At 34.4% G+C, this 14,117-nt stretch overlaps 2 protein-coding genes across 3 annotated transcripts; one reads left to right on the top strand and one right to left on the bottom strand.

Moving 5' to 3' along the window:
* Window positions 1-487: 487 nt before the first annotated feature.
* On the top strand, window positions 488-1,596 carry si:ch211-12e13.10 (uncharacterized). Its single transcript, XM_067408193.1, has 2 exons — window positions 488-562; window positions 1,114-1,596. The coding sequence occupies exons 1-2, from the start codon at window positions 488-490 to the stop codon at window positions 1,594-1,596; spliced, it is 558 nt and encodes a 185-aa protein (XP_067264294.1).
* Window positions 1,597-5,326: 3,730 nt separating this feature from the next.
* Window positions 5,327-14,117, bottom strand: rchy1 (ring finger and CHY zinc finger domain containing 1). 2 transcript variants are annotated; one of them, XM_067406230.1, is made up of 8 exons: window positions 14,064-14,117; window positions 13,559-13,678; window positions 10,932-11,047; window positions 10,701-10,779; window positions 10,520-10,623; window positions 8,479-8,508; window positions 8,166-8,286; window positions 5,327-6,891 (listed from the first exon to the last, which is right to left on the bottom strand). In XM_067406230.1, exons 1-8 carry the CDS (start codon window positions 14,115-14,117, stop codon window positions 6,706-6,708), a joined length of 810 nt encoding a protein of 269 aa, XP_067262331.1. In that variant the 3' UTR covers window positions 5,327-6,705. The 2 variants fall into 2 exon arrangements, with proteins under 2 accessions (XP_067262331.1, XP_067262332.1); XM_067406231.1 differs by lacking the exons at window positions 10,701-10,779; window positions 14,064-14,117 and having other exon boundaries at window positions 13,559-13,577.

The following is a 14,117-nucleotide window of genomic DNA, read 5'->3' as shown; positions in this document are numbered from 1 at the left end:
AATGAAAATTGTCATCATTTACTCGCCCTTATGTTGTTCCAAACCTGAGTTTCTTCTATTGAACACACAAGAAGATATTTTAAAAGAATGTTTGTAACCAAACGGTTGAAGCCATAGTATTTTTTTTTTTTCCTACTATGAAAGTCAATGGCTACTGTCAACTGTTTGATTTCCAACATTCTTCAAAATATCTTTTTTTAGTGCAACAGAAGAAGGAAACTCATACAGGTTTGGAACAACATAAGGGTGAATAAATTTTTGCGTGAACGAACCCTTTAATGGACAGGGCTGCATGGAAAACTTTGGCTCCACCTACAATTACAATGAGGTTTAATTTATTTAAAAACTGCATAGGAAGATGCAACACTAGAGGTGGTCGGTGAAATCTCAAGGTAACAATCTATAGTTTGTCAATTTTTACACTTGAATTTTTCTAATATTTGCGCAAGAAATTAGAAGTGTATTAAAATCTCTCTTCTAAAATAGGATGAAGAATTTCATCATTTTTGTCGGCCTATTAAGCATCACCCTTGGCTTCCCAGTGGGTTCACCTTTACATAAGGTGAGTTTTACAATTGATCAAATGTAATGTCATTTTTAATTTTATATTTAAATTATATTTAACTTTAAATTACATTGTTTTTACTTGAAGCAAAGAATGCAAAAGTAGTGCTGCACAAGTTCCTTGTCTTGGTTGCAACTCGTAAAAATGATAGTCCAAGGCACTCGAATCTTATTGAAAAAGTTTTAAAAAGCCTTTTTCATCATGGCTATAAGTTTTAAAAACAGGTGACAAGTGCACACCTACGTGTTGCGGCTATTTTACCTTCATCAGAGTGTTTTAAAACTTATAGATATGATGAAATAAAGGCTTTTTAAAATTTTTCAATAATCAAGTGCCTTGGACTATCATTATTTTTATTGTTTTTAGTTTTCAACTAAATTACATTTTAAATGTAAATTTAAGTTTTTGTTGCATTTAATAATTGAATTTTATCAGGAAAAATTAAATTAAATTTAATGATCAGTCACGACAAGACATATAATGAAACGTTTCAGTAAACTGTTAATCATTTCAAATAAACCATTTTTTTCTTTTTGAATGTGATCCAGAGAGAAAGACGCAGACGTCAGCTGGGTTTTGGTTATGGACATGGACCGGTTTATCCGTTCTATGATCCCTTCCTTCAGCCTGACCGCCACAATGACTTCACTCCTGAAATTTACATCCGCGATCACGCCAGACCTTCCATTCCCAGGCCAGTGACCCCTAAGCCGCAACGTCCTACAACATCAATGGTGCAGCCGGTGACATTTGGTGACCCCTGTCCTCCTCCTAGAGGTGATGATTTAAACATCGACCAACTACCAGTGTTCTTCTATGCTGACCCCAAGGAGTGGAGCTCGATGGGTGCCGACAGACCTCTTTCCCCCGGTCAGTCTAGTTCCAACAATCTTCAGCCAGCTTTCATCATTGTCCCTGGTGTCTTTCTTCCTACATCCGAGGACAGCCAAGTAAGGCAAAATACCAATGGGCTAAAAGCACCAGACCCCCTGAGCATCACTCAATCTAACAGAAAACAGAAAGATTGTTAAAGGCGTTGGCGTTTGGCGTTTTATCTTGCAATAAAAAGACAATATATTCACTTTCATGAGCTTTTGAGGCACGTTCACACCAAGGACGATAACTATAAAGTTTTAACAATCGCTCTAATCCTATTAGTATAGGGAAATCCACACTGCAGCTATAACAATAGCGAAACCAATGAACGATGTTGTTGGAATCACTTTCATAAACAATGTTATGGTTCATTGGCGTGGAAGCAAATTTATCATTATAGTTGTCGTTTAGTGCGAACAGGCCTTTATGAATACATTTTATTAGCAAACTTTCTTTCTTACGTAATCATTTATTTAACTGTGTTGGAATTCCACTCTAAAAACTGCTGGGTTAAATATGGACAAAACCAGGGATTGGGTTGTTTTCACCCAGCCATTTTTTTCAACCAATTTTGGATTTATTTTTTTAGCCAGCAATATAATAATATAGTAAAAGGCATGTTTTTGCTCACCCCCAAATAGGGGCAAATTTGTGGGGTATTTTAAGCTGAAACTTGACCAGACCTGAGATTTATATTACATCATGTGAAAGAGGGCATAATAGGTGCCTTTTAACCCAACCTGCTGGGTTTGTCCATATTTTACCCAGCTTGGGTTGTTTTTAACCCAGCATTTTTGAGAGTGAAGATTTACCAAACTAGGTTATCTGTAGATGAAATTTCCTCACCCTCATGTCTTTCCAACCTAATTTTGAAGAATCTGTTGCTTTTTTTTAATACAATGAAATCATATAGTGACCTAAGTTTAACAAACTTATACATTTAAGTACTGAGTATTAACTACATGTACTTACTAAAGGGTTAGGATTAGGGTTTGGTTTAGGGTTAGTTGAATGTAATTATGCATATTTTATAGTTATTACTATATTATTACTACATATAATGTGCAACGATGATACTGTAAAAGAAAGTGTTACCAAAAACACCATTAAGTAGTTTATATAATATTATATTGCATATCCCAATTCTTTTGAAGCCATTTTCTTTGACAAACAGACTGAAATGTATTCACTTTAATGTTATTTCAAACATTTCTTCTGCAGAACTCAAAAGAGATAATGGAGTCTGATGTTGTAGATCTTTTTTTGTTCCACAGCGGAAAATCATACAGGTTTGGACTGACACGAGGCTGATTAAATGGTGACAAAATATTCATTTTTGGGATAACTGTCCCTCTAAATATTTACAGTCTTTTGTTTGTGGTTTTAATCCATAGTTTGTACTTTGTGTTGATTAAAAATAAAGTTTTGACACTGTTCCTGCCGTGTTTTTGTCCTTTGACTGGAATCTCTGCTGTAGGCTGTTTCTGTCACGCTGCGGCTGGTCTGATCATGTTTTCGCCACAGACATGATTCATGTGTTTTCTTATAAAAGCATTTGAGGGTTTTAAATAAATTCATCTTCACCATAAAAGTTCACAATGACTAGCCCCTGGGTGTGTTTTCAATTAAGCTCATCCAACCGAACCAAAAACATGTTTACTGGAATTAACAAATGTTTTTGTCAACCATATGATCTCTTCAGTGGAGGTGTGACTTCCGTCTAAAGCCTTGCAAACCAAATGGGAAATTACAGAGAAAAGGAGCATAAACAAATCAAAGATTTGACGGCAAGCATAAATTTGTCTGTGTGAAAAACTAAATCTCATATAAATATGCTCAGTTCTGTTCCACTTTCAGCGCAAGACTGTCGCACTTAAAATATTCTTGCATTTTTCCAAGGAGTTTGAACGAGGTAATATTTTACCAATTTACACTTTTCATATTGGATGACTTTTAAAGCATGTGTTACTTTTGTAACTTATTATGTCCACATTGTTTTGATCAATTTTCATTCTCTAACAGGGAGAGCCATTTAATAAGATGGATGGTTTGGGGCCAGCACTGTTTGGATTATTTTTAGTGTCTTTCACAGTTTCTAAACCGGTAAGGACACTTTATATTTTAATATTCACAACCAGACTGACTATGTACTTATGTGTTCTCATATTAAGCATGTTTACTTACATTTCTACAGTATTTCTGTCCTTACTTGCTGTTTTTTAATCAAGTTTTAATCCAAACTCTTTCTTATTCCCTGTATCATAATCTGTGACACTTTTTTTTTTTTTATTTACTTGCACATTTGTGATTAGCTGAGTTATTAACCATTGGTAATCCATTTCACAAATTTATAAGATCCTTTACCTCTGTAAACATATTTAAAACTTGTCTTAAGACGCATCTGTTTAAAGAAGCCTTCACTACTTAATTAGTTTTGAACCGATCCCTTTGGGGTTTTATTTTAAATTATTCATTTGATTTACTTTTATTTCCTTTTTTATATATTTTCTTTGTGTAGACCTAACTGTACAGCACTCTGTATAGTACTTTATGAATGAATTGTGATCTGATGATTATCTATGTACAATCCTCCAACAGGTTAGTCTGTATCACCAGCTGACATTATCCAGTTCTGAATCATCTGAATCGAATGAGCCGAGCTCTTCGGAGGAGATCACCGTACCGAGAACGACCATACGACCCATTGTGCTGAACACCATGAGACCGGAAAGCCTGCACCAAACCAGTAACCATACTGCACATCCAGGCCTGGCACAGACCACTCCTCACCCTGCCAACACGGAGCAAAAAATTGTGGAGTTGGACCTGAATACAAGCCTCGGTCCTCTTCCTGAGCTTGTGGTTCCAGACATCACCACCCCAGAACTACGATGTTACACGGTAGACCTCACCAGTCCTGAGCCAAAACCTGCCAGAGGAGATAGCATTTAATTATCCATTTTAATTGTTTTACTAGGCTTGTCTATTCTTAAAAAAGAAAAAAAAGATGTGATGGTGTTTGTTGCACCCTGTATCCTTTTCACTGTTCTCCAGTAGCAGTTGAATTATCTTCAGAATTACACAATATAATTTTCATCTGTTGCATGTATTAAAATGGTGCTTTTCATTTGCATTTTTCATTATTACTGTTATTCGTTGAAACAGTATTTTAGAAATATGAAACTGTTATATAAAAACAAATGCATCCTGACACTTATAAGGGACAAGAGGTTTTTCAGGAACTTTGCAAATTCAAAAAGTAATAAAAACGTGCAAAATGATGTCAAATTTCATATTAACTAATAAAACATTTGGTTAAAGAATTATGCCATTTGATTTTTTTCACATTTAAAACATAATGCTACAATTTGGCAATGACCCATAATGGGTTCAATACAAATTAAGAATTACACAATTCTGACATCCTAATTTATCATCCCTTATTCTGGAGAATTTAAAAGCATAAATGCATCTTAGATTTGATAAATCACTTTAGTTTGTCTCTACTTTTCTAGGTGTATTAACTGATTTTTGTAGCTACATGTAAACTGCTTGGCTAGTCACGTAATGTTCATTCTGAATTAATGAATGCTAGTCTGTTAACATTTAAGCTTGTTACATGTAAAACGAGTGAAATAATTCACTTCACGTTTACCAAGTCACAATTACGAGATTTGAAATTGACAATTATGACTTGGAGAATGATTTTTAATGCAGCCGAAATGGGATTCCCTGGCGTCTTGAATTTAAGCTCAAAAATGTGAATGAATATAAAATACATGTGAATTTGGCCATTCAGTGAAGCATCACTATTTGGTTAATCTATCTGGCCCTTTTTTATGCAAACATTTTCACCTACCTCTTCCCCTGCACAGTAGGAAATAAAACATTGAAAACTTTTTCAAACATTTTATTTTTTCATCACCATTCTCACTCGGTAACAATTACACAGTAACACAAAATCAATTATTTATTGAATGACTGAGGACATGGTGGAGTGCATGTATGATTCAGACATCTATCCATTCAATACCATTTAACATCAACTTTTCAAAAAGACTGGGTTCAAGATGTCATCTGTGTGCAAAATGCCAAAGAGAAGCCATTTCTAGAATTATTTGACCAGGTAACACTGCAGCCTATTACTTGTGGTGAACACCACTAAATAAATAACATGTAAAACTGTGGGAACATTTCCTGCAATCTAACAAGGAGTAAGACTAGGTGATAAAACAGTGATAAAGACCTAAAGGTCTGTAGACTTCAAAAAAACTAAATGAACCACTTGTATGCAACTTTAAAATTCACATGAGGTTAAATCTATTTTGAAATATAAGGTAATGTCAACTAAAGACAATGCCACTCGTAAATCCAAAAGCGCTTCTCTAAAAACCCAAAGGAAAAAACAGCAAGAACTTGTATTTCACATCCCTTTCAACAATGGTGAGCTCAACATTTAATGCTGCCTGCAAACATACGTGAAGGTGAAAAATAACCCACAGGAGATACTGAAGATGTTATTCCCGCTATATCATAACAGGATGGTGCAACCTAATGGGTAATGAATGATCTCACTGAGCAAGTAAGGTGCGATAAAACTGGTAAATTCATATTCAAAATGCCTGAGAGTCTGTCCTACAAATAACACTATCTGGAGTCACAATCAAAACATAAACTTGTAATAAAAAAAAATATTGAGGACAAGATTCTTTATAGAAGGAAATCTTTAGGAAAATAAGATAATGTCCGTTTTTTATTAAATGGGGGAAAAAAATTATATATTATGCAACATGATCATTTGATTTTCTTTTTACAATACAAGGTTTGTTTCTTGCCCAGCATTAACCAATAAATGGCATTAAATCATTTTAAAATGAACAAAAGTTCAGCAACGATGTTAACTGTTCCCAAGCTCATGCTGATTCTTGGTAAATGAGGATTCAGTCAGCATTCATCCATAAAGCAGATAATAAGTAATAGTTTATCCTCATAGCGCGGAATTATCTTTAACATTCGTTATGACAAAATGCATGAGAAATATTAAAAAAAGTGAAATGTATGTTGCAAATTTTACTGTGCTAGATCAGTCGGTTTCCATCACAGAAAATTACAGAAGGCTCAAAAAAAAAAAAAAGTTCTCATCCAGTTTAATCCAGCAAAAAAAAAATGTGAGCAGTTGTACAAGCAGTGAGTGAGAAGAGTTTGTATTTCTTTATGTCGGTTCTATAAAAGCTTAACTGAGAGGTGATCTCTGAGCCTAAACGTCACTCGCGGTGCTGCGCGTCGGTCTCTTCTTCAAGCGGCTGCTCCGCAGGCTGTCGTGCGTCTATAGCAGGGGGCGCAATCAGCCCGCCGTCCTGTGCCGTGTTGTAAGAGCCACAGGTGCTGCACTTCATGCCCAACACGTGGAAGGCAACAGTGCAACGAGCCTGGCAGTCATTGCATATGATCTGCGAACAAGCACATACAGTGAAGTGGACTTATTGGGGAAAATCTCACAAAAATAGGCCATAGTTCACAGTAAAAATGAAAAAGAAAAGGGGGAAAAAAAGTAGTAATTTTTTTAAGGTACACTATGTAACTTTTGGTCCTCTAGTGGTTAATAAACAAAAGTCACAGAGGTACTGGGATACTCCGCAGCGGTTGTTTTCCCACCAGGACTAAAATAGTCAGCACTTATAGTGATCCAGGATAAGACAAAAACATGATTTAGAAGATGGATTCATGATGTTGAACAAAAAAAGTGACAGTGCACCTTAAAATAGTGTAAAGAAAATGAAGACAAATTGAATGAAAAGCCAATTTTAGGGTCATTTAGAATTGTTGCATTGTGACCCACTTTTTTGTCATTCGCATTATTTTCAATCATGATTCTTATTTCTGTAAAATAATGTGACAGTATAAATTGAAGGCAAATTCTACAATGAGGTAAAAGTAACAAAATTCTTTTTTTGCATAACAGCAATGAGAATCCAATTTTTATTTCAAAAGTTAGAACTGGGGAATAAAAGGAAATGAGCTTAGTTGTCATGAAAACAAAAATAAAGAAGTTCCTACAAATTGGTGCAATTTTAATATGCAATACAATAATTCATTTTAAATATAACTTAAGTAAACTTTCTTGACAGGTTTTAAGATTTTCTACAGTGTTGTTAAACTAGAACTTTTAAAAATCATTTCCGTTCATTGAAATACAGCTGAAAAAAATAAATAAAAATAAATTTTCCAGCTGTATTCAATTAACGAAAATGATTTTATATACATATAATGCAAATGAAAATTAGAAATGTTGCCTTGGAAACAACCCAAAGTTTAAGTTGAAGTATTACTTTACTAAAACTAAAAATAAAACTAAACTGAAAATACAGACAAAAGCACTAAAATTAAAATTTTACACAAAAAGCAAATAATATTAATAAATACTATTAACAAAATTACTATAATAGTATATAAAATAAAATACAAGAGATCCACTCTTTAAAAAACTAAATTACTGCGGCCACATGTTGCAATTAATTCTTTTAAGGTTCACACTGAAATGACCAAAGTAGATTTCTCCACATCTGAGCTGAACTGTCATCATTTTACAACTGCAGGGTATGGGAATATCTTACAGACTTAAACAAATATTCTCTTCTGCTTGTGTTTGCATTACTCCTCATTTGCATGTCCGTTTGGATAAAGTGTCTGCTTAGTGAATCCACGCAAATGAAGCCTCTGTTACCTTTACTTTAGTGTCCTGGTACTCTGTGGGCATGGGAGACTGGGCAATTTCCATATCTCTTTGTTCCCAGAACTCCTCCATGTTAAAGGCAGAGTGCATACAGAGGGGACAGCGGTAAGCACTGCGGGACAGACCGCCAGATGTAAGCACATCTCTCAACTATTGAACATTATCCTATTCAAGTCTATGACTGAGAATCAAAACAGGTAAACAGCTCAGAGAGGCTGGTATTGTGCATCACATGGGTGTGACTTAAATTAGAGAAATGTCAGTATGAATATATGCAGAATTACAAAACAACAATATTCCTTACCCAGTTCTGCACATGTCCTCAAAGCATGTTCTGCAATAAAAAAAAAGGGTTTTTACATCAAATCACATTCATTTGATAGCACATGTAGGGTACCAGTACACATGAAGTGACCTTAAATATTTTATAGAAATCAAATATATTTTAAATATATTTTACAAAAAGTTATAGTGGCCATTTCATGTATGCATTATGGCAGACACTTTTATCCAATGCCATTTTTAATTAGTTAAGTTGAATTAATGATTAAAAATACTTTTATTTTATAATTATTTATCTTAGATAATCTCAACTATTTACATTTTTAAGATCAAAATCTGTTAACATGATCAAAAACTGTTAACACGAGTTAATGCACTGTGAACAAATGAAGGTTTTTATTAAGTGACATCATTAATGTTAACAAATGACATCTTATTGTAAATAATCAATCATGACTGTAAGATTTAGGGAAAAAAGGCCACAGGCAATATGTTGAGCAATTAAAGGTGCCCTAGAATCAAAAATTGAATTTACTTTGGCATAGTTGAATAACAAGAGTTCAGTACATGGAAAAGACATACAGTGAGTCTCAAACTCCATTGTTTCCTCCTCCTTATATAAATCTCATTTGTTTAAAAGACCTCCGAAAAACAGGCGAATCCCAACATAACACCGACTGTTACGTAACAGTCGGGATCATTAATATGTATGACCCCAATATTTGCATATGCCAGCCCATGATCAAGGCATTAGACAAGGGCAGCCAGTATTAACGTCTGGATCTGTGCACAGCTGAATCATCAGACTAGGTAAGCAAGCAAGAACAACAGCGGAAAATGGCAGATGGAGCAATAATAACTGACATGATCCATGATAACATAATATTTTTAGTGATATTTGTAAATTGTCCAAATGTTTTGTTAGCATGTTGCTAATGTACTGTTAAATGTGGTTAAAGTTACCATCGTTTCTTACTGTATTCACGGAGACAAGAGCCGTCACTATTTTCATTTTTAAACACTTGCAGTCTGTATAATGCATAAACAACTTCATTCTTTATAAATCTCTCCAACAGTGTGTAATGTTAGCTTTAGCCACAGAGCACCATCAAACTCATTCAGAATCAAATGTAAACATCCAAATAAATACTTTACTCACATGATCCGATGCATGCATGATGAACATCTTGTAAAGAACCATTTGAGGGTTATATTAGCTGTGTGAACTTTGTAAATGCACTGTATTATAGTCGAGAGCTCGGGGGGCAGGGAGCACGCAATTTAAAGGGGCCACAGCCTGAATCGGCGCATATTTAATGATGCCAACAGGCAGTTAAAAAAATTAATAAAAAAAAAAAAAAAAATCTATGGGGTATTTTGAGCTGAAACTTCAGACACATTCAGGGGACACCTTAGACTTATATTACATCTTTTAAAAACTGGTTCTAGTTCACCTTTAATTACATTTTAGAAACTCCTACTGATTCTTCATGGCAGCTTCCACATTTTATAATAATAGTAAAGTCACCAAAACTATGAAATAATGTGGAAGTATGGGGATTTTGCAGTGACATTTAAAAATGTTCATATGAAGGCAACAACTTCTTAAGTCAAATATTTTTAGTCAGTTGTGTCCAAACCTATAACTGGTAATGAATAACACTAGTGAATTATGTCTAAAGCCATGGTCACACTAGACTTTGATTATGCAAAATTTCTACAGGAACTGCAAAACTCACAAAATGACATCACACTCTGCAGACTCTTTTTAAAAAAATAATATAGATAAAAAAATGTGAGAATAGGCAATCTACTCTTTACGACAACCTTGCAGATTTAAAGTTTGGTTTCTTTAATTCAGCTAAAAGGTAAAGCTGTGCAGTGTCAATGTTCTTTTGGTCACATGATACTATTTTGCAAAACTTGAACTTTGGAATGCAGCAAAATGTGAGACTTCTTCGCTTGAGCATGTGTTTCCAGTTTCCTGCATTCGCATGAGTGAAGTAAATGGAATGAAGTGTAGTGTGACTACCCCTTTACACAACAGATTATCAAACACTCACTTGTGTAGCAGATGGCCGCACGAGAGCACATGAGCCCCTATTCTGGACGTGTGGATGTCCTCCATACACACAGGGCAGTTCTGCCTGGAGACGTTCTCAACACACTGAAACGACAAGCACTGCTTAATATTTCACAAAATGATCAAGTACCGTACAAGAATCAGGAGAAGACTTTTCATACCTTGTGATTATCTTTAAGATCAGTGGCTAAACATAAATTGCACTTCGTACAATGGAAGTATTTCTCTCTTGGGCCAATTCTAAAAGTGACAGAGGAGACGAAGAAGGTCAATGAGAATCTTATTAAAAGAATTACAAATGTATTGCTATCAATAATGAAGGCACCTCTCATTTGTAAGATGCACTGCATGAAGGTGTGTGCTAAATTAATAAATGTAAATGCCATGCAAACCTGCATATCCCACAGGGCTGGCAGTGGTACTGCTTCTTGTCTTTGTCAAACAGATGGCAGATGTTACAGTAATACTCCCCAAACTTGACTTCACATTCTTTACACGTCTGTTGAGCCTGATGGACACAGAATGAGCAAGAGTTTTAAATGTTATCAGAACTGAAAAGCAATTAAAAGAAAAAAAAAATTTAACTTTGCATTAATAAAGCCTTTTTTAGAAGACCATTAAAATATGTTGCATTCTGACATTTAATGTTTTATACAACAAATACCACCATGATGTGTAATTAGTTTAACAATTACTTGTTTTGCATTACAGTAAGATTTTATTAGATAGTGACTGGAATTGCAGTCTTCAGATGCTTGGAAAAAGTCTGTGAAAAAGGTCAGAGGGACTCAAACCGTACCGCTTTCGTGGAATGACTCATTCCTATAATATATACATATACATACATATACATATATACACATATATATATATACACATACACATATATATACATACGCGAGTCATTCCACGAAACTGGTTACGATTTGAGTCCCTCTGACCTTTTTTCAGTGTATTTTATCCATTTGGTCACCAAAATATATTTTTAAAAGCTTTTTGTATTAATTGAAATGTCTCCTTTAATATGACATACATTTTATCTTCATATTAGAAATTATTTTGTTTTTTTTTTAGTTGACACCACCAATTTTGTCATGTCCCTCAAGGCCTTCTATGAAAGTGTACTTGGGATGTGAATAAAAAAAAGTCCATTCATTTTGCCATTCCCATAAATATCCATCTGTGCTTTTTTTGCTGGTAATGTTTTTTAAAACAGAATAAATTCATGATTATCCATTAAAATCACATCATTTAGTTTCATACCTCAGTAACCCCTCAACCCCGTTACACAAACCATTCTCCCCTTATAAAAATAATTAACTGATACTTATGTGACATCATTAATGGGAAGTGACATCATAGAAGTCTTCTGAACAACAATGTGAGAAGACACAGGCAAGTTACCACCTTCTTTAATAATTATAACTAAATTATGTTGTGAAATTGTGTTGGTCAATCTTAACAACTCAACCCTGTTACATCAAATAAAGACAGAAAACTATTACTTGTGAAAATTATCTTTGTTATTTCAACATTATTCATGATTTCTTAACCCTTATGTGTTGTTGGGGATGTTTTCATCCACTATGGGGTGTTTTTGAGAACTTTCTCTGTGTTTCAGAAAATGGAATGATTTTTGGTGACAAATCTTATTTTGATACATATTGTGGGAAAATGCTTTAAAAATTTTCAAAACCTCAAAAATACACTGTGGGCAAATTTACTACCCTGTATCACTGAAGGATTTTAAGGTTTTAAACTGGCTTTACCATCAAGGAAAGACAAGCATTTCACACATAGGCTGTCCGTACTTCTCGCCCTCAAATGGCAGCAGGTGCATAAATACACTTTGTTGTTGTTTACTCCATGTAGTTCTGAGAGCTGAGGTGCATATTTTGATTTTCTCAGATGCATCACGGTAAGTGCGCAAAGCTCTTACTCACACACACACACACACACACACACACACACACACACACACACACACACTATAATATGATGTTATACTCCATATAACTCCATATAAAAGCCAGTAACTAAACTTTTTTTTTTTTGCACAGGCCTATCTAAAGGGTTAATGGTGCCACCTGGTGATCAACTGTAAAAATGACAAATTTTACCTCTTCCCAACAGGGAAAACCACCATAAATCAAGAATGCATGATTTTATGGTGTCATGGCTTTGAAAAATGTCAAAAAATGTCGTTATAATGGAAGTCAATGGGGCAAAAACAGACACGAACAGTAAATGAGGGAGAAAAAATTAAATCTGATGCTGCACAAAAACTAACAAAAAAAATATTTATCTGATACATTTTTACAGCAGTTTAATTTAGTGGATGTTTTCATCCACGAACATAATGAAAGGGTAGTAAATTTGAACAATGCACAAGGGTTGATATCATGCATGCCATGCGTCCTCCGTTTATTCACTAGATTTAGAGCAGAGAAGAAAAAAAAAAATCACGACCCCGTCACACCTACATTTTTGTTATTATTATTTTTGTTAAGTTTATGAAAAAGTAATTTAAGTTAGTTGAACTCAATCTGAAATGTTCCGAGCAATCATAAGAATTTCCTTTGATCAAAATGATGAGATTGCCGTCACAAAAAGTGCACATTTAGTATAGCAAAAGTGTGAGATTTTATGTAACTTTTATATTTGCAATTATTTAATTAGTGTGAGGAACATCTGATTAATAGGAAAATGTTGATTTTATCACAAATACATTTTATAATAATATTCAGAGAGCTCCCATAATGTCCATAACTTAAAATAATGACCAACAATAATAGGGATTTGATGCCTGAGACGGGAAAATATGTTTTTCTGGAAATTAAATATGTGATTAAAGTTGTGGGGTGTTCAGAAAAGTAATACATTTTGGTAAAAAATCTAAAAATGTGTAAGTCCAAATCGTACCGGTTTTGTGGAATGACTCATATCTTGCCAGGTTTTGTGAGTTTCACCCTTGCAAATGATATGATGCGTTTAGAGCCAAGCTTAAATATGACTTTACCTCTTGAATAGTATTGCACGCTGCACATTTGACCTCTCGGACCTTAAATCGGTCCATTTGATGGTTCTCTTCACCATCATGACAGAGTCTGCAAACATAAAACTTCCCACAGCAGGGCGCCTGCAGAAACAGACAACAAATATGTAATCCATCGCCATCAATCACATCAAATATGAGTCTCTACTGAATGACATCAGAATATGCTGCAAGTGCAAATCTATAACAAAACCCATTTCTTTGACCCTGCCGAGCAAAGAAACAAGTCTAAACGAACATATCTTATTTGTTGCATTTAAACCAACAATAATTAATTTAACTTCATAAAATAAACTTATATTACACATTAAAAATAGCAAATGGTGATGTATATTCCATACAGTTAGCTATATGCTAATAAGACTTGCTTCAATCACACGTTGCAACCAAGGAAAGTATTTACCAAAACAATAATGCTAACATTGGCAAGAGTATTTCAAATAAACCGTATAAATTAAATTTCGCTCACTTTTAACAAACAGCTGCGAACATAATGCTCACATCCGACTTCAGTGGCAGCCAT

Source organism: Chanodichthys erythropterus, chromosome 13, assembly GCF_024489055.1.
Source record: "Chanodichthys erythropterus isolate Z2021 chromosome 13, ASM2448905v1, whole genome shotgun sequence".
NCBI classification, from domain to species: Eukaryota; Metazoa; Chordata; class Actinopteri; order Cypriniformes; family Xenocyprididae; genus Chanodichthys; species Chanodichthys erythropterus.
This window is presented reverse-complemented; position numbering and strand designations above follow the sequence as displayed.